Source organism: Eretmochelys imbricata, chromosome 10 (assembly GCF_965152235.1).
Source record: "Eretmochelys imbricata isolate rEreImb1 chromosome 10, rEreImb1.hap1, whole genome shotgun sequence".
NCBI lineage: Eukaryota > Metazoa > Chordata > Testudines > Cheloniidae > Eretmochelys > Eretmochelys imbricata.
The window spans coordinates 27,332,722-27,352,024 of record NC_135581.1 but is presented as its reverse complement, the minus strand read 5'-3'; the positions used below and the strand labels follow the sequence as shown (position 1 = coordinate 27,352,024).

The following is a 19,303-nucleotide window of genomic DNA, read 5'->3' as shown; positions in this document are numbered from 1 at the left end:
TCTTTTTCAGTTGTGTGCCTTGCCTGAGAGTTAAACCCACCACTATTTTTATATCTACAACTAGAGCAATACTTAGAGCATGTTTTACTTTATTTTGCTTTAATTCTTTTAGCAGACAGATGATGCAGCACAGACTGACGGCCAGCAACAGACACAATCCTCTGAAAACACAGAAAACAAATCGCAGCCGAAACGGCTGCATGTCTCAAATATACCCTTCAGATTTCGAGATCCAGATCTCAGACAAATGTTTGGGGTAAGTACTCTATTTTTGTTTGCATGCTTATTATTGTCACATTTTAAAAGAAGCATTACCTTTACATTATAGGTGGAGCTAGCAGCAATACCTAAAGTTAAGATCATATAATGCTTTCCATTGGAAGACCCTTCCCCCCGCCCCTTTACTCATAACTAATTGCCTGACTTGCTTATCCTACTTGTAAGGAGAAACAATGCTATATGTACTCTACAGAGCTATAATGTGATGGCAGATCTCCAGAATATCATATATTTTTGTACTCTAAGAAAGCAAGTAATTAATACTGGCTTAACTTATTGCACACTTACATACTCCCTTGTGAAGTCTTCTGTTCATCTTGAATTCCACACCTGTGGTTGTGGATCTTTAAAAGCATAGCAGTAAAAAATAGGCATTACTTGGCCTACAACTGCATTATTATTAACCTCCTTTCACAAAGAATTAGACATGGCCAGATGATACTCCAGTCTGGACCTGCTTTTTTTGCACCTATTCATATCATTTTAAAAAACATAAATAACTCACAGATACTCTTATGTCGGAGTAGCATATTGTATTAGATTTTGAACCTGCAGCTATTTTATGTGAGTATGAATATATACTAGATGTATGTACACACACACACTTATATCATGTATGAGTTTTATTTAATATATGATAGAGTCCCACTTAATAACAGAGTCCCATTAAAAGTCAAGAAGACACGAAATATGTCGAGTAATTGACTTAAATTCATTATATATTATAATGAATTTATCTTCTAGTTGTTGTTTTTTTTAACCGTCTTATGGAGCAGAAGAAGTATCTACTTAAATATGTACTAAGAACTGAATCCTGACATGATAGTAGGAAAAAGGGATATTTTCACATAAACCTATCGGAATTGCCCTAGCAACTCTCCCCCCACCAAATACAAAGGTGTTTCTGATGCCATACATTTCAGAGCACAAAATTGTAACGAATCTGATGATGTATGAGAACTTCCTAGGATAAATGTACTTTAATCAGTTAAAATTAAATTTAAATAAAACTACTCAGAAAACAGGTAGATTCTGTTTCTAAATGCACAAAATGCAAGAGTTGTTTTGTGGGTGTTAAAATCCAACTGTAAACAAACTAAAGTTAATTTGTGTTTTGCATTCCAAGTTTTTAGGATTCAGAAAACTCAAATAAGTCTTACTTCCAAATTGGAAGATGACAGGAATTCCCCAGCTTCCGTATGACTTGGTAACAGAAACGCTATTGGAGCAATAGCTGCATTAAGCCTCCCACTTGCAAGCTGAGACAAACTCAGTTTTTCAGTTGTTCAGTATTAAACCAACCTGTGCAGAGAAATCTGAGTTTCTGAACTGGTGGGAAATTCAAATTCCTATCCTTGCGAATTATAGTGAAGTTTCTGAAATGAAGCCTGATATTGAAACCATCCTTTGCATCTTGATCCTGTTATGAACATGATTTCTTTTTAGGAGCATGAGTTGAGGAGAGCAGGCTTGTTTACTAGTTTGGGTTTTGTTTGTCCAACTTCACCCAGCTTTATATGTACACGAATTATAGTTTAAACATTAAACAATTGTCTGCTTATAAGCTAACAATAGTGGTTAACGCATTTGTTACTTGGAGGATAAATGTAACCGGGGTGGGGGGGGGGGAAGGCTCAAGGCAAAGGATAACAAGTGTGTGCTGATTTTTCTAAAAAGTTAAAGCAATAAAATGATGTTTTAATCTTTCTTGCCATGGATGTGATTAACATATCTTAAGGTACTTAGTAGACTGGAGTAGAGTCTAATTTCTGTAGTATATTATACACTCACTAGGTTATTCTGCTTCTGCCTGCATTATTTTGTTTTTCCATTATAGTATATTGTTTGTCACTGACATTGCCTCACCAGAGTTACACTGTTTCACATGACACATTAGTGACACATGAAATAGCAGAATATGACACATTGAGTGATGTACTAGAAAGTGTCACATCATAAAATGTGCCACGTCAAAAAATGTTCTGACTTATCTATACTAAATCCTGCTCAGGGTTAGCATTCATTCCCTTTCCCAAAGCAGGTATAGTGAAACTTTTTTCTTTGGGACAGAACCTGTGCCTTTTTGCATGTTTGAACAGTGCCTAGGGCTATGATAATAGTAATTATTATTATAGGATGTAGGGTTTATTGCTACGCACAAGTAACCTTCCCATTCAGTAGAGTTTCACTAAGGTAGGACAGGGCTTGTTTGGGAAAAACTCAGCACTGGTGGAAGTGTCTTTCTTTATGTTCTTTGAGGGGGCATTGGAAGTGGTGGGGTATCCTTTTAGAAGATATGGGTGAAATCCTGGCTCCACTGAAATCAATAACAGAATTCCCATTTGATTTTTAAATAAAGCCAGGATTTCACCTTGTATCTTTACTCACAGCCAGAAGTAGCTGTAGCAAATATGTCCTTATTCCTCTTCATTCCACTGGGAGCAACTGGAACAAGACCAAGGGGCTAACATTCCTCTGGGGCAGAGTGGGAGGTGATAATCACTTTTAAATGCAACATTTAATACCTATCTGGTGGGTGGTGATTGCTGCACTCTAAGGGGAGTTGCACAGTGGGATCTCACCTATACTGAAACATCATTATAAGAGGACTGAAAAGCCATTGAAAAGTATGTAAAATGTTGGGACTTTCACTTCACTGTGATATGCAGTGTTGTTGTAGCCATATTGGTCCCAGGGTATTAGAGAAACAAAGTGGGTGAGGTAATGTCTTTTATTGGACCAACCTCTTACGGTGAGAAAGACAAGCTTTTAAGCTCATACAGAGCTCTTTTTCAGGTCATCTCACCTGAAGAAGAGCTCTGTGTATGCTCACAAACTTCTTTCTTACCAACAAAAGTTGGTCCAATAGAAGATACTACCTCACCAACTTTTCTCTTTAACGTCACTGTGATATGAGTTTAACCATAATGTGGTTCACAGTCAGCAGGTGCTACTATATTTTAATTGCTGTTCTTGATTATGCAGAATGGTAGTGGTACAGTTTTAGCTGTGTATCGGGCTCATCACAACATGCATTTAATTCAGCTGCTCTTTCAGTTTGTCATTTTTTTATTGCTTGGCTGGCCTGTAATTTAATATCTTTATATATATATATGAGGTACTAAATCTTCTAATACTATGAAATATCTTTGCTACAGTTCTGTTATTATGTTCTCAGATTTTCTTATGTTCATGTGACTTTTCTATTTCTTTTCAGCAATTTGGTAAAATCTTAGATGTTGAAATTATTTTTAATGAGCGAGGCTCAAAGGTAAGCGGTTTAATTCACCGGAAGAATCAGTTAATTGATTTTTAGTATTTGATAAGATTAAGAGAAAACAACTGCACTAGTGTAATAAATGCATCTTAAAAATCCACTTGAATGGAAACACCTTTTGAAGCCTTTTGTCAATTTCCCAAACAGCAAGAAATTCAGTGGACACATTTTAAATCCTTTGAAAGGAAAAATTATAATTACTACAAACTGTCAAAGTTCAATGGGAAGTTTGCTTTCTGCTTTTAAATATAATCATATATTGTCTAGGCTGATTCTTTATCCTTCAGTGATAATTACCTTGCTCATTTTATAAAATGAGTCATGTTTGCAGAAAAATAAGCAGATCATTTGCTAGAATAGGTATTTTTTGCTATTGAAATGACAGTTGGTAATATAATCTAATATCCTATTGAGTAATTACTCAATAAAATATGTGATTATTCCAGATTATTGATGTGCAGATGTTTTCCTGGTTAGTTAAAAACTTCAGTGCACCAACCCTTTGAATACAATTTATTTTAGTATTTTTACTGATAAAGACAATGTACTGTATTGTAAATTTATTTTAGTTCTCCTGAAAATTACTTTGCTTTAAATTTATAGCCTAATTTATTGGGTACTTAAGAAATAAAAAAATAAGATTGTTATGCTTAGATAATTTACATTAAATGGTGCAAAACAACAGTCATTTCCCCAGTAAATCTTACCCATATCAGCTGCACTATAATTTTATGTGTTTGCGTCATATTCATGGTAACTCTCCTCCCCTGATGTCAGACTCATTCTAATCTTTGTCCCCCTATATATTCGACTTGTAATAATTCTTCCCCTCCTACATATGATTCAGTATTAATGATGGAAGCCTTTTCATCTTTCAGTATGTCAGATGCATTATAATCTTTCTGCTAATCAATCTCCTAATGTGTCAGCATTTTCAATTCTAAATTTAAAATGGTCATCTTTTCTTCCATATAAAATGATGCAATCATCATATGCCTTATATTCCAATGTTTGAGTTGCTTTGTCATTCATAAACTGATATCCCCCTCACCCAGTTAGAACATTTACTGCCAATTTTGTAAAACAACAAAGATACTGGGGAACGGTATGATTCAAAAGTTTGGTGATTTTAAGCCAATACAGGAAAGCAGGGCCTTTTAACTTTAGGTTGCCAGTTCAGATTGGGCTCAAGTTGGTCGTGGCTGAAATCTGTTATACTTATCTGATGGCTGTTCAGAAGTCTTTGTGAAAGAAATTGGTTGTCTAAGACTTGTTCATAGCAGATAGATTTAAAATTTCAGAACAAACAGCACCATAGGCATCTTTGTTTCGTGGTTCCAGGAGTAAGTTCGAGGCTTGAATGGGTATGGTCAGTGTATTTACCCTCTCATCCTAAGGGCTTTTATACATTGGACTTTTTTTGTACCAATATATCTCTGCACCAGTGCAGAACCTTATTGGATGAATGCTGCACCAGCTCAAGTCAGCTTTTACACTGGTGCAGTATGTCTACACTAGGGGTTGGCATCTGTGCCGTGCAAACCTCCCACTGTCCTACACTATAAAAACAGCTCTTAGAGAGGGTCTCACAAGGCTCACTTTCCTCAGCACCCTCTCTGTCAGTGATGAAAAGAATAGATGCCAGTAATGCGGTTAACAAGCACATCAAATCACCTTTTGCATTTAGACAGGAATTGAGCATCGGTACTGCTGTAAATTGAAGTTTACATGAAACAATTCAAACCAGAAAACATGAGTACTAATGCAGATAAACAGAGAATAGCAATTTGCCTCCAAAGCAATTTTCAAACTGCCCCCGCCCCCCCCAGTCTATGTGCTTAGCTATATAGTGGAAACATAAGCTCAGAGAAGGCAAGCAGAGGGAACTCACAAGTTTCCAACTCCAATCCTGTGAGGGCAATTCAGTTTACATGAGTCAGAACCAGAGTCATTGTAACATTGCTCTGGCATTTTAACTTTGAACATGCTTCCTTAACTAATCTGTTGAAGCTCTGGGTTTCAGTAACTGTTCACAGCTGCTGCAAATTGGTTTTGTCCTTTAGGGATGATTGCAGAGCTGCTGAGGTAAGATTTTACTCTAGAGATGTAAAAGTACACTAACAACAATGAACACCATTTTTCTATATTTATAAATTATTTAATGATTTTACATTTTAAAAACATGTATGTGCTCATTTGTTCATAATATAAGTAAGGCCCGTTAGCCCTTCAAAACAAACAAACAAAGAAACAAAAAAACCTCCCAACCATCTCCTCAATCAAAAACAAGACTATCCATTGCCATTTAAAACTTGGTTAATGGTCAAATAGAGGTGGTGGTGTTTCCCCCCCCCCCATTGTCCTTTAATGAATCTGAGCACTTGACAGCTCATATTATGGATTAGTACAATAATAAATATTTTTTTAGTTGCTGTTATGCTGAGTGTGGAATGTACATAGAGATATGTAAAAGCGTGTGTGTGTCAGAGAGAGAGTGAGAGCGTGCTCTATGCATCTGATGAATAAAAGTTATTATCCGATAAAGTTTCTGTAAATTAAAATATGAGTGTAAAAACTTATATAAAAGCTTTGTTTAAGTAATGTTAATGCATAAGAAAAAATGTAAGGAATTCAAAATGACAGCTGCCGCACATTCCTAAATGTTTGGATTTTTTGTCTTTAGTTAGCTTGTAGCTCCATCTTAATATTAATTAAAGGTGCTTTTTTCTTTGATATTTTATTTTGGGTGTTTCTTTTATTCCCAGTATTTAAAAAAAATCTGGAATGCACACTGGTGCTACGAGTGAATGGGCTTACTCAGGAGACTGTTTGGTTTTAGAATTCTGGGTCATAATTAACAGTCCAAGAACTCATACCAAATTTTCAGTTCTTGCCAGTCAGGGAAGATAGTTGTTCTGCTTAGAGGAGGGAGGTGAACAAACAGTTACACAATATTAGAGTAACTTACACTATATGTGAACTTTAGGTCACTGGTTCAGTGGCTGCAGTGATAAGGTTCTGCTAAGGCATTCTCTCAAGTAGCACTTGAATTTAAGAGTTTGCTTACAGAGCTATTACAACATGGGAGGTTTAATGGGTGGGCAAATAGCAGTTGAAAGTAGCCAGCATGTTGTCTGAGTATTAATTAGAGGAGGATGGAAAATTGCACCCATACATTAATGCTATACACACACTTCCCTACATAATGCACAAGCATAGATAAATCTATGGCTTGAATAGATAAAAGGAATACCAATCTCCACTTTTAAAAGGTAATTTCTAATAGTTTCTTAATGTTTTTTCACAAATTAATTCACTATTTTGGCTTTGTGCGTATGATATTCTGAATGGTTTGTGTTTGTTCCTGTTTAGCTAAAAGTGTTTTTACGTGTTGAATATAAACACTCCTTCCCCACCCCCCTAAAATCTTAACATTCTGCCATTCCCCTTTCCTAATCCGTAGACCCGTTTTACTAATACAGGGCAAGTGATGATAGGTTAGATTGCTGGAAAGAAGTTACTGGGTTGGATAGACTTTGACAGACTGCAAAATTAAACAATGGACTGGACCAGGCAGAGAAGATGGCTAAATTATGCATAGAAGCAATGTTGCCACAGAGACTCTGTGTTTCACTCGGAAATAATGTTACCCTGGTTGAGGAAGTGGATGCAACTTTAGTTAGCAGAATTATAGATACATATTTTTATATCAAGATTGACTTTATAAAGTTTGTCCTTCACGGTTTACGTCATGTTTTATTAACACGGTGGGGAACTGGGCAGGGGCAGAGGTGTGTGGAAGTATGACGTCTCTTGCTTGAGGTGCCTAAGGGCATGTCTATGCTACAGCGTCACAGCTACAGTGCTGCCACTGTCTACTATAGTGCCATAGTGTAGACACGTCTTATATTGATGGAATGTTTATTCCCGTCAATGTAGTTAATCCACCTCTCCAAGAGATGTTAACTAGCTGCATCTACAGTATGAGTTAGGTTGACCTAACTATGTCACACCCCTGAGAGACAATTATATTGATCTAATTTTTAGGTGTAGATCAGGCCTAATAAAGATGAGCACTGCATAAAAAAAGTTGTGCTGAGAATACTTTGTGAATGAGGATAAAAGCGATCCTGAAAATTGTGTGTGGCTGGGGCAGGATTTCTTTTACATACAGCAGAAAAACTTGGAATGGGAACAGTCCTTAACAAAGGATGGTGTATGTTTTGCACATGCTTGTTGATTTGAAACACGGAGCTTGGTTAATGCTTTTCTGTTGGGATAATTGGCCTTAAATTATTGAAGGCGACATGCAAAAGCATAGCACTGACAATGCTGTATTTGAATTGTTTCAAAGGGTTGGAGTACATTTTCTGATCATGATATATAAATGTTTCTTTTGTTTTTTAAATACTGAAATGTCATTTTAAAAGTTATTTTAGCAACTTCAGTGGTAGATGAAGCATTTTAATTTTTCCAATTTTAAAATCATATTTATCTGCTTTAGCACAACAAAAAAAGAATGCTTGCAAGATTGGAAGTCTTTGTTTAGTCTAATATAAGAATGTTAAGTGCTTAGAATAGTCAAATAACTAATATGCAGCAGAAAAGACATACACGTGTCTTCCTTTGGTGTTGAAGTATTTAGTGGTTAGTTTTTTTCATGATAATATTTCAAAGTTGCATAACCCTATCCCACTAACATGGGAGTAGGTAAAGTAAACAGTCTCAGTTGCATGTACTATATGTCAAAAATAATGCCGATATGAAGCAGTTAAACTTATTCAAAATGTTTGCATTTTTATTACTTTATCGAAGTTTCTTTCTATTCACATCATGTGATTTTGTTTGATCTTTTGAAAACTGGAACGTTTATGCTTAGTTATAAAAGTACCACTTTTGTTGGTGGTTTTCTTTTCTTTTCTTTTTTCTTTTCTTTTTTCTTTTTTTTTGTTTGTTTTTTAAATAAGTAAAGGCTATACAGTTTGACAAAAGTTTAAATAACCCTAGTGTTGCATGGGAAAAATGTTTCTTACAATCACAACAGCATGACTAAGTAGGCAATGTTTTAGAGTATATTGGCATTCAGTGTTGAATTTTGTGCCCATGTTTTTTTTATTTTGTTGATACTATCTGCATGTCATTAAAAAGTGGTCCACTTTCTTTTCTCATTATTTCATTTTTTCTATGTGAAAACACTGTAAATTTGATTTTGATTTCATTTTTTGTTAGATTTATTTTCCTCTGTAGTGACATTGAGAAAGGTATCTTTGGTATCATTCTTTGAATTCTTCAGGGGGTGTTATCTAACTGATGAAAGAGAAAAAAAAACTTGTTCACATTTGTCGCTTATTTATTGCACATCTCAGTATGATTATAATTTTTCTAATTTGCATGTTACAGAAATGAAGCAAGAACAAGAAAATATTAAATTAAAGCGAGAGAACATAAGCAAACAAGTGGTCATTGACTGAAATAATAATGTGCATGTTGTTTTCCCCCCTTCTCCCTCCTGCATGCAGGGATTTGGTTTCGTAACTTTCGAAAATAGTGCTGATGCGGACAGGGCGAGGGAGAAATTACACGGCACCGTGGTAGAGGGCCGTAAAATCGAGGTGCATGTTCAAAATATTTTCCTTTTCATCTTTTTTATAAATGTCTGCTTCACTCTCATTTGTTGTTTCAGATGCATCATTGGTGTCTTTTGTGTGCTCCCCTTTCCCCTTCCCATTGTTTATATATATATATTTATATATAAAGAGATAATCTGGCCTTACTTGGGTTTTTTTATTATTATTTCTTTTGTGATTATTATTATTATTATTATTATCATTATTGCTCTAAGGTGGATGACAGAAATGAGACAAAATAAAAGCTTTACTATTTTGAAGTTATTATTTTCTATGTTTTGTAAATCAATGGGTGCAGTAAATTCCAAAAAAAATAAACAAAAAAAATCAAAAACTAAAACAAAACTGTGAGACAGACAAAACAAAAACAAACAAAAGGTCGGGTTTTTTTCTTTTTGATGCCGGGTTGATGTGGGATCCACAGTGGCTTTCAAAATAACTCAGATTGGGAGATTATAGCATCCAAAAATATAAAAAGAGACAAAAGTAAAACAAAAGAACAACAACAATATCAGTCTGTTTGAAAGTTTCATTTCAGAGTAACCACCAGGCTGGTTTTCCTGGTTGGCCTGACCCATCCAGCCCCATCAAAAAACAAACCCAAATGTTTTTGGTACCACTGGGTCCCCTTCAACACTGCCTCAGAGTCGTATTTGTTAGAATAAAAAAAAAAAGAGAGAGAAAGAAAAATTACCAGTTGAAAATGCTGTCGTCTTTTGAGTAAGATGTTGCATATTTTGCCTTTTCATTTTCCCCCTTCGACGGTAGCGCTTAGGGCCCTCACCAAACTCTCAGTAACCATGGTAACTGTATACATACCCATGCTGGCGATGGTGCTGAATGGTAAGTGGAGAAGTCCATCTGCCGTTTCACGTATTTAGCGCTGATATACCACGTGAATTTTTTTGACTTGTTGTATTAAGTTTTCTTGATGCTATATTTTTTTCTATATTGGTACGCCTGTAATTGAGTGTACGTTTTAAGCAAGCCTGGGAGGCACTGATTGGATTGAGGATATGACTTCGTGCACATCTTACTCAGATTGTTAACTCCATATTGTGTTAAATAATGCACCCTCTTTTTATCCTTTTGTTAGCTGTGATTTTAAAGCTTGAATGATTTTGTTAATTCTTGCAATGAAAAAGGCTCTTGTTCCAAGTGTTGAATGCTAGATGTTGCTTTTCCAATGGTACTTCTCTTCTAAAGGGTTATGTTGCACACTGCTAAAATTCGTTTGTCCCTTTTTTTGACATTTTATTTGTTTCCTTGTACCTTGTCTCTTCCCCCTCTACTCCACTGCATGTTCCTTCATATAAAATATATTTTTTTCTGTTTTGAAATATTTATTGTTTCAGTGTTATCATGGAATACAAGCATGCACTTAAATCTTAAATTATGCAGTATCTTTTTAATTTGCTTTTAATGTGTCTTTATTAAAGTTTAAATGATATGATGTTGCTTTATTGAAATGATTTGTAAATTTAAATGGTTATGAAAGTAAATGTAATTATATATAATATGATTTTGTTATGCACCTACTGCCTTTTAAAAATTAAAATTGCATTTTATTTTTATATGACTAATAGCAGTAATAATGCATGCATTTAATAGTACCACAGACTCTCTCTATAACATTTACTAATTTAATTTTCTATGTGCATAGGTAAATAACGCGACAGCACGTGTAATGACAAATAAAAAGACAGTCAACCCTTATACGAATGGTAAGTGTGTGAGCTTTTGATCCTTTCTTTTACTGTCAAATACCAGAATGCATGTAAGCCCTAATGTTGCAAGCTGCTCCCTGTGGGTGGACTCCTGCAAAAGCATGCAGTCCTAATGACGGTTCTGTGGCCTTTATAGGGTCTTATGAGGCCATCCTCACAGAGTTCATTGCAGGATTGAGGGCTATGGTTGGGCAAACTGATGCACTCGGACAGAGGTCTGTTGACTTCGATGTGGCTCCTTGTAGGCATAGCATTCCATTTGCATGCAACGAGTTGCAGAATCAGAACCTAAATAATGAACTATAGTAGCAATATGTAAACTGATGCTGCATGTACCAGAGAATATACGGCTAGGAATTGATTATTCTCTTCTGGCTTTGTGCAGTGTTAGTATAGCAATGAATGAACTAATCATAGGGACAATTGTGCCCTGGATGATGGAGTCGGGGGGAAGGTCAGAAGGATGCTCCCTCTATCAAGCATGAGCTGCTCTTTGGTATTATCATAATACAGCTTACTTCAGGATTGTTTCTGTTGTCTGTTCCACAATTTGTTGAGAAGAGAAAGCAAATTATAATTGTTTTATGGTTCCCCTTTTTCTATACAGGAATCTAATTAGGAAATCACCTAAACATGATGTCCTTGCTGTTGATTTAACAATGGGTACAATATTGTAGACTAATGACAGAAGAGTCATCTGTAGAAATGTGGGGAGGGATGTTCTGGGCAATGCTTTTCAAAGAGATTTCCCCCCGCCCAAATCCCTTTTCCAGTGCTTAATTCAGCAGTTTTGCCAAAAAAGATTATTTTCTGTGAATTATTTCTAATCATTAACACCTTTCAACTACAAAAATTAGTACAGAAATGGATTTACTGACAATAATTATTTGTTCTGTTTGGCTTGGATACTTTTGCTATAGCCATTTGCTTTCCAAACTAATATCTTTGTTCCTATTTGCCCACCAAAAAATACAAAAGAAAACTGAACACGTATAATCAAAAAAGGCAGGTTGCCACAGTTGGCTGAGACACTCTTAAGTGCTGAAATCTCATGGAACTTATTTTCCACGTTTGAGAGCTCATTCTTGAGATTTTGCTAAAAAGTGGGGCAAACAGAAGTGAGGTGTTTGTTAATTTTTTAATAAGCATGTCAGACTTCCGCCACCCCCACCACAATAAAAATAAAATAACTGTTCTCAATTTGACATACAATTATTGACCTATTTATAATAATCTGGGAAAGACTAGTCTGAAAGTCCTCAGGCTCTTCTAGAAACTTTTCTTTCTTTCTTTCTTTCTTATTCATACGAATATGTGTCTGCCAAGTGATGAAAATGGAAAGCTTCCTTCATTGTTGCTGATTTTTGTATAAAATGTCAGCCCAGTGAATCAAACCAGACAGGCACAAGGCTTGACTGGGTCATACAATAACATTTTGCTCTAACAGTAAGTTGGAATATTTTATATACATGTGAAGATTTCACTCTTTTGTTCAATATGTTGTATGACAGAGGGAATAAAAGAAGGTTTGTTATAAATGATTTTGCGCATATTTAAATTAATCTTGCTACAAAGGTTAAAGAACAGGGTTTTCTCTATTAAGCATCAAATATCAAATCCAACCTCAGGGATGATGATGCTTGAAAAGGAAGCTCAGTCTTCTTATGAATGTCATCGGTGTTTTAGGGACAAGTTTACTTCAGTGTCACACAGAGTAGGTGTTACCTTGCTTTTTAGTATTGTCATTTTTTTACATCTGAAATGAAGATTCTTGAAATCATAGAATCATTGACTTTAAGGTCAGAAGGGACCATTATGATCATCTAGTCTGACCTCCTGCACAATGCAGGGCACGGAATCTCATCCAGCGACTCCTGTAACAAACCCCTAACTTATGTCTGAGCTACTGAAGTCCTCAAATCGTGGTTTAAAGACTTCAAGGTGCAGAGAATCCTCCAGCAAGTGACCCGTGCCCCACACTGCAGAGGAAGGTGAAAATTGTGTTGATAAAAGCATTTCCCACATAATTTGAAGCTTTCTCTTGAACTTCTTGTCTTGTGTTCTTCATTTTTAATCTTTTCTCCGGTTGCGAAAAATCAGCAATCAGACATGTAAGCCCATGTAATGACCTAGGTTTGTAGTGCTTGTTCAAAGTATCACACACAGGCCCGCCAACGGGGGTGGGGGCAATTGCCATGGGCAATTTAAAAGGGCCGCCGGCAGCACAGCAGGGCTAAGGCAGACTTCCTGCCCACCCTCTCTCTACTCCGCACTGCTCCTGGAATCAGAAAGCACATCCCTGCGGCCCTTGGGGAGGGGGTCTCCATGCGCTGCCCCTGCCCCAAGCGCCGACTCTGCAGCTCCCATTGGCTGGGAACTGTGGCCAATGGGAGCTGCGGGGGTGGCGCCTGCGGGTAGTGGCACACGGAGACCCCCTGGGGCCGCCTCCTAGGAGCCGCTACCAGAGAGCTGTGCCAGTCACTTTCAGGAGCCGCCTGAGGTAAGCGCCGACCCCCTGAGCCTCTGCACCCCTACCCCCAAACTCACCCCACAACCAAACTCCCTCCAAGAGCCCACACCCTGGACCCCCTCCAGCGCCCAAACTCCCTCCAAGAGCCCACACCCTGGACCCCCTCCAGCGCCCAAACTCCCACCCAGAGCCTGCACCCCACACCCCCTCCTGCACCCAAACTCCCTCCCAGAGCCCTCACCCCCTCCAGCACCCAAACTCCCTCCCAGAGCATGACCCCTCATCCCCTCCCACACCCAAACTCCCTCGTAGAGCCTACATCCCACATCCCCTCCTGCACCGCAACCCCCTGCCCCAGCCTGGTGAAAGTGAGTGGGGGGGGGATGGAGTGAGCAGGGGGCAGGGCCTCAGAGAAGGGGTGGGACAGGGGCATGATCTCAGGAAAGGGGCAGGGTAGGAGATGGGCCAAGGGTCTTTGGATTTGTGCGATTAGACGGTTGGCAACCCTACTGGGCGGACATGTGGAAGCCCTGGCCGTGTAATTGCTACCACCACTAGTCATGCAAGTTTATGCTAGCAGATAGATGGATTTTTGTTACTTACCTTGTGCTTGTCATTTCTTTTGGAAATATAGCTGCTTTTTAATTGTGAGTTAGCTGCCTGTGAGTAAGGAACATGCACTAGACTGGCAAAGTGACTTTCAGACATCTTTAGATTCTGTCGCCTATCGTGTCCCATATTTAAATCCAGGAAGGTTTATTCTTCAGTCTAATGTTCATTTTATAATTTAAGGCATGAGACTGAAACCTACGGGCTTATAGGGCACACAGGCTTGCATAAGTGGTATTAGAGTTGGGACTTCAACTGTGAGACCAAGGAACACAAGCACAAGTCGGGAAAGGGATATAGAGAGGTGCTGCAAAACTCACCTTTGCATTGCCTTGATACTGGCACTTCGGTATGCTGAGCTAGTTCCTAAGAATCTGAAACCACAGCCAAACATAAGCTCAATGAAGGGGTATCCTTGCCATACCCCTTTCCTCCAGCCATGCCCAGTATGCAAACAGCAAAGAGGAAAGGTCTTGTAAGAACCTCTATGCCAGTAGGGTATCCTTTTACAATGGGAGGTTTCAGAGTAGCAGCCCCGTGTCAGTCTGTATCCGCAAAAAGAAAAGGAGGACTTGTGGCACCTTAGTCTCTAAGGTGCCACAAGTCCTCCTTTCCCTTACAATGGGGTGATCCTTTCATGGCTAGTTATGCCAACTATACAGCCAGAGTCTACTGGCAACATGGAGCAAAGCAGATGCACCACACTAGCATATCTGGCCTTAGAAGTGGAAAATGTCCTTTGATGTTATGTCCATCTTCCTGCCAAAGCAGGATAGCTTTCTACAGTATATGATTGCTCCCTACAGTGCACTTAACCTATATTTCTTTGGATGACTATATAGATTTATTTTTTCACAGTTGCAGCTTTTAGAGTTTCAACATGAGGGGGAGATTAGTGTTGTGACAATAAGGAAAATGCATCAAACTGCACCCACTGGGGAGAATTTGCCTCATCCAACTGCTAAACCGGGGTTCTTTGACAGTTCCTTGCTCCTATCATGCTTGATTAACCCACACAGTTATGGGCCAGTACGTACTTCATTGACAAGATAAAGTAAAGTTTAATGGTTGTTATTTTCATGATGAATGAAGTCTTTCCTGTCTTAGCTACAAAAAGTTCAATGGTACAGCCATCGGAATGGGAAGGAAATGAAATATGGTCGTGACTTTCAGCTGTTAGCATCCATCTGCATCTACCAGGATATTTTTTTCTCTTGGACAAATTGAGTGCCCATTCGTGTTAGTTCAAAGCTGAGCAATATGTGTCATCCCCTTTGACAGCAGAGACTGAAGGATCTGAAATTCACTCAAATCACACATCTTTTGGACTGCACTAGTCAGGGATCTCCAAGGAGAAAACTTAGGGTTGGGGTTAGGGTCAAAATACCCTTCAGTAGCACTTTTAAAACCAAGGTGTTCATGAAAATTCACAAGAAAAAATTAATAAGTCACCATGGCTCGACCAATTTCCAACTTAGGTAATTACATTCTGGATATTTAAGGCATATGTTATTTGCTCCTGAAGTGTAGATTACATATAGTATTGTTCTTCGCTATCCATTTTATCTTATCAATGAATTGTTTTTATAGAAGAACACTCATCACTTGGGCTCTGACATTGATGAGTTGCTGTTTTCTGAAAAAAACACTTATTGAGTCTCATGCCAGAGATGGCTACATTTCAGTGATAGATGAAGGGGATTCCAATATGTTATAGTTCAGGGATGAGCTGCACTTGTGATCTCTCATTAAGTCTCTCTGTTGGCACTCCTTTCAAGTGTGAGGGCACTTGTTTCAAGTGCAGTTTGCATTTACTTCTCTGAGAGTGGAACCCTGTGGTTCACCCCACTTTTAAACTGGATCACCGAGCTACAGCACTCCCTGTTTACCAACCATATTTATCTCCATCTCGCCCAAACATATTTATCTCCAGCAGGTCCAGCAAGATTTCATCTCTGCTATGGAATCCTTTCCAGGAGCAGTGATCAGCTAGTACACGCTGTGTTCAAAACAGAGTATGAATTATTTATCCATAGAACATTGCAAGGAGAGAGAACAAGTTAAAAATATCAAAAGCCTAAATGCATAATGCCTTAGCCAAAACTTAACCTTTCCTTGACAGGTTAATTCAGACTTCTGATTAACTCAGGCACGCCCCCTTACCTCCCAACCCCTCAAGCACTGAGGTTGGGTGAGTCAGGATGCCTCCTGCAACTGCTGCCCCTTGGACAGCTCCACCTCCCACAAGTCTGTGTGCATGCTTGTCTTATTTTATCCAATTCAAACTACCTTTGTCTGACCTGGGACCCTGACCCTGGTTTTAATTAGTTTATGGATTTCTCCAGAGGACATCTGAAGCAGTCTGGAAATGGTGGCTTCCCTGTATTATCTATATGAGCAGCAGGGAATTGCATTGTGTTTACAACCATTGCTTTGGCTTATTGCAGGATTTAACTCTTAGTCACCTTTTATGCATCAGTAAAATAACCACAATTATATAGAGACGTATAATTATCTAGCAGTCTATCTAGCTATCAGTAACATTAATAAAAATTAACACAGATAATTCGCACATTCCTCACACTATATATAGGCCCCACTCCTGCTTAAAAATCAAAACAATGGCAAATCTGTGTTTGACTCCAGTGATGCAGGATCAGGATCATAGTTTTTAAGTACAGGATTTTCAGATGAAATATCTTATACAAATATGAAATACCACTCTGTGCATACAGATTTTTTAGGGTTTCTTCCCTTTTTCCGCTGCCTCTGAAAACCTGGGATCCAAGTCATCTCATGTCCCAAGTGAAAGATCGCTTTCAGTGGGCACCTGTTAACTCAGGAGAAGATGGGAGTGTGATGGGGAACGTTTCACATAGCTTGTCACGCTTTTTCAATAATTGTCAGTCTTTGCTGAGGCAAGGCTTGAAATAGATATGTTCTCACATCTCCGGATTGAAGTGTTGTAGGAAAGCTGTGTGGGGAAGCTTAAGTGGCTTCTGCCTACAATGCACTGTTTACTGTCTTGAGCCAATGCTTACCAGTCTGTGTTTTATGAGCATTAGCATTCACAAAATATAACCACCACTCCAGGGAAAAAAAGCCAATATTTTATACAATCCTCAGTTCTCACCATTTATATTTCATGGTGACATAGCCAGACCACTGCATATTTAAAGATAAACAGTTCAATAATTTCTTCAATATATAAATACTGTGATCAAACTTACATATCTACATACAACTTCCACTAAAACTACAGGATCCTGAAATAACAGCTTCATACTCCCATTTTCTTTATAGAAATTTAATATTTATTAATAGTATTTATTATTATAATATTTACTCGATCCTTTTTCTGTTGTTGTTTTGTTTTTTTGCTGTAGGCTGGAAATTAAATCCAGTTGTCGGTGCAGTTTATAGTCCAGAATTCTATGCAGGTAAGAGTACCACTATACTTGTTAGTTTTATCTTGTTTTGTTGTTGTTGAAAGTGTACAAAGTGTTTTGAGTATGAGTTCATTTATTTCACATTGCCTGCCGATCATTAAAAAGTTTATAATGAAGGTTTTTACCAATAACCTGAGCAAATTAAAATCTACCCTTACAATACATTCAAGTATATGACTGTTATTTAATATTACATAATAGATAATAATAATTCTCTGTGAAATGCACACTAATATATAGACTATATATAAGCACATTCACTTTTGCCTAAGGAGTAGTTTAGACTAATACTTAATAGTAAAACAGGAAAATATAACCATAATCATTTTATTTCTTTTAAGTATTAGTTTTAAAGTTTTTTTTCAATGTTTTGTTTGTAAATTTTTTGTATATGCAATTTTAGACCTATTTGGGAAAATGACAATTGACTCTGGGATCTTGACTGGGTGTTACTCCATTATTTAAGTTATTTAGTATCATAGCAGTTAAAAGGGAACACACCTATTTGTTCATGAAGTCTAACCCACCTCCAGTGTAGGATGAGATCCCCCCCAAACTGAGAATGCGTGCCATTTTAAACTGATACTTCATTTATTTTGGGCCAGCTGGCATGAGGGAATTATTTAACTTTTCAGATTCAGTGTTTTACTTGTGCATAAACAATTTTTTTCCGGTTAGAGTGGAAAAAGCCTTTAGCAAATGGAATATCTTAATATATTCTTTGACAATTTCTTTGCAAGTAGAAGTACAGATTAATATGTGCAAGTGTATTTATCTGAAAATTACAGATTCCAAAAGGTGCATCTAATCCTAAAAATAACTTAAATCTTGTTAGTGTTATACCTGTGGAAACCACCTTTTATCTATCGAATCTACAGCGTGGCCAAGTTCTGCCCTGGAGTACATGGGCTCCGATCTCATTGGAGTCAATGGGATTGTGCCTGCATCCATCTGAATGCAGAATTGGGCCATAATCAGTAACATCTATAAAAAGTGCTGTGAAACCATAACACTTAGGATTGACAACTTTCTAATTGCACAAAACCGAACAGCCCTGCCCTGCTCCTTCTCCGAGGCCCCTTCATCTCACCTCCCTCCATCGCTTGCTCTTCCCTACCCTCACTCACTTTCACCGGACTGGGACAGGGAGTTGCGGTGTGGGAGAGGATGAATACTCCCATCTGGGGGTGCAGGCACTGGGGGGGGGCTGGGGATGAGGGGTTTGTGGTGCAGGAGGGGGTGAGGGCTCTCGTTGCAGGTGTGGACTCTGGGGTGGGGTTTGGGGTGAAGGAAGGGGCTCCGGGCTGGGGCAGGGTGCTGGAATGTGGGAGAGGGTTCGGGGGGGGGAGGTCCCAATGGCGCTTACTGCAGCTCCTGGGAAGCAGCCACCAGGTCCCTGCAGCTCCTAGATGCATGGGTGGCCAGGGAGGCTCCACATGCTGCCCTTGCACCCACAGGCACCACTTCCGCAGCTCTCACTGGCCACGGTTCGCGGGGGGTAGGGGCAGCGCACAGAGCCTTCCTGGCTGCCCGTGCGTCTAGGGACTGCAGGGACCTGGCAGCCACTTCTGGGAAACACATGGAGCTAGGGCACGTAGGGAGCCTGCCTTAGCTCTGGACCCACGTTGCGCCACCGACTGGACTTTTAACAGCCCAGTCGGCGGTGCCAACCAGAGCCACGTGGGTCACTTTTTGACCGGGCGTTCTGGTTGAAAACTGGACGCCTAGCAATCATAATAACACTTAAACTCCAGTTAAGGCCTGGTCTAAAGCCCACTGAAGTTAGTCTCTCCGTTGACTTTGAATCAGGCCCTCAGAACACAGCTGACTGCCATTTTGAAGAGATTATCTGTTGAAAGTGAGTA

The 19,303-nt window shown here is 38.6% G+C and overlaps 1 protein-coding gene across 9 annotated transcripts in view; it reads left to right on the top strand.

The window, feature by feature from the left end:
* The window catches only part of RBFOX1 (RNA binding fox-1 homolog 1), a 425,562-nt gene that overhangs the window by 286,196 nt on the left and 120,063 nt on the right, over nucleotides 1-19,303 (top strand). For 8 of the 9 annotated variants that reach the window (XM_077827769.1, XM_077827765.1, XM_077827773.1 and 5 more), the window contains exons 3-7: nucleotides 113-256; nucleotides 3,497-3,550; nucleotides 9,076-9,168; nucleotides 10,847-10,907; nucleotides 17,376-17,429. In XM_077827769.1, the coding sequence (XP_077683895.1) occupies nucleotides 113-256; nucleotides 3,497-3,550; nucleotides 9,076-9,168; nucleotides 10,847-10,907; nucleotides 17,376-17,429 (406 nt within the window). The remainder of the gene's footprint in view (nucleotides 1-112; nucleotides 257-3,496; nucleotides 3,551-9,075; nucleotides 9,169-10,846; nucleotides 10,908-17,375; nucleotides 17,430-19,303) is intronic. The other variant, XM_077827774.1, reaches the window with a different exon arrangement.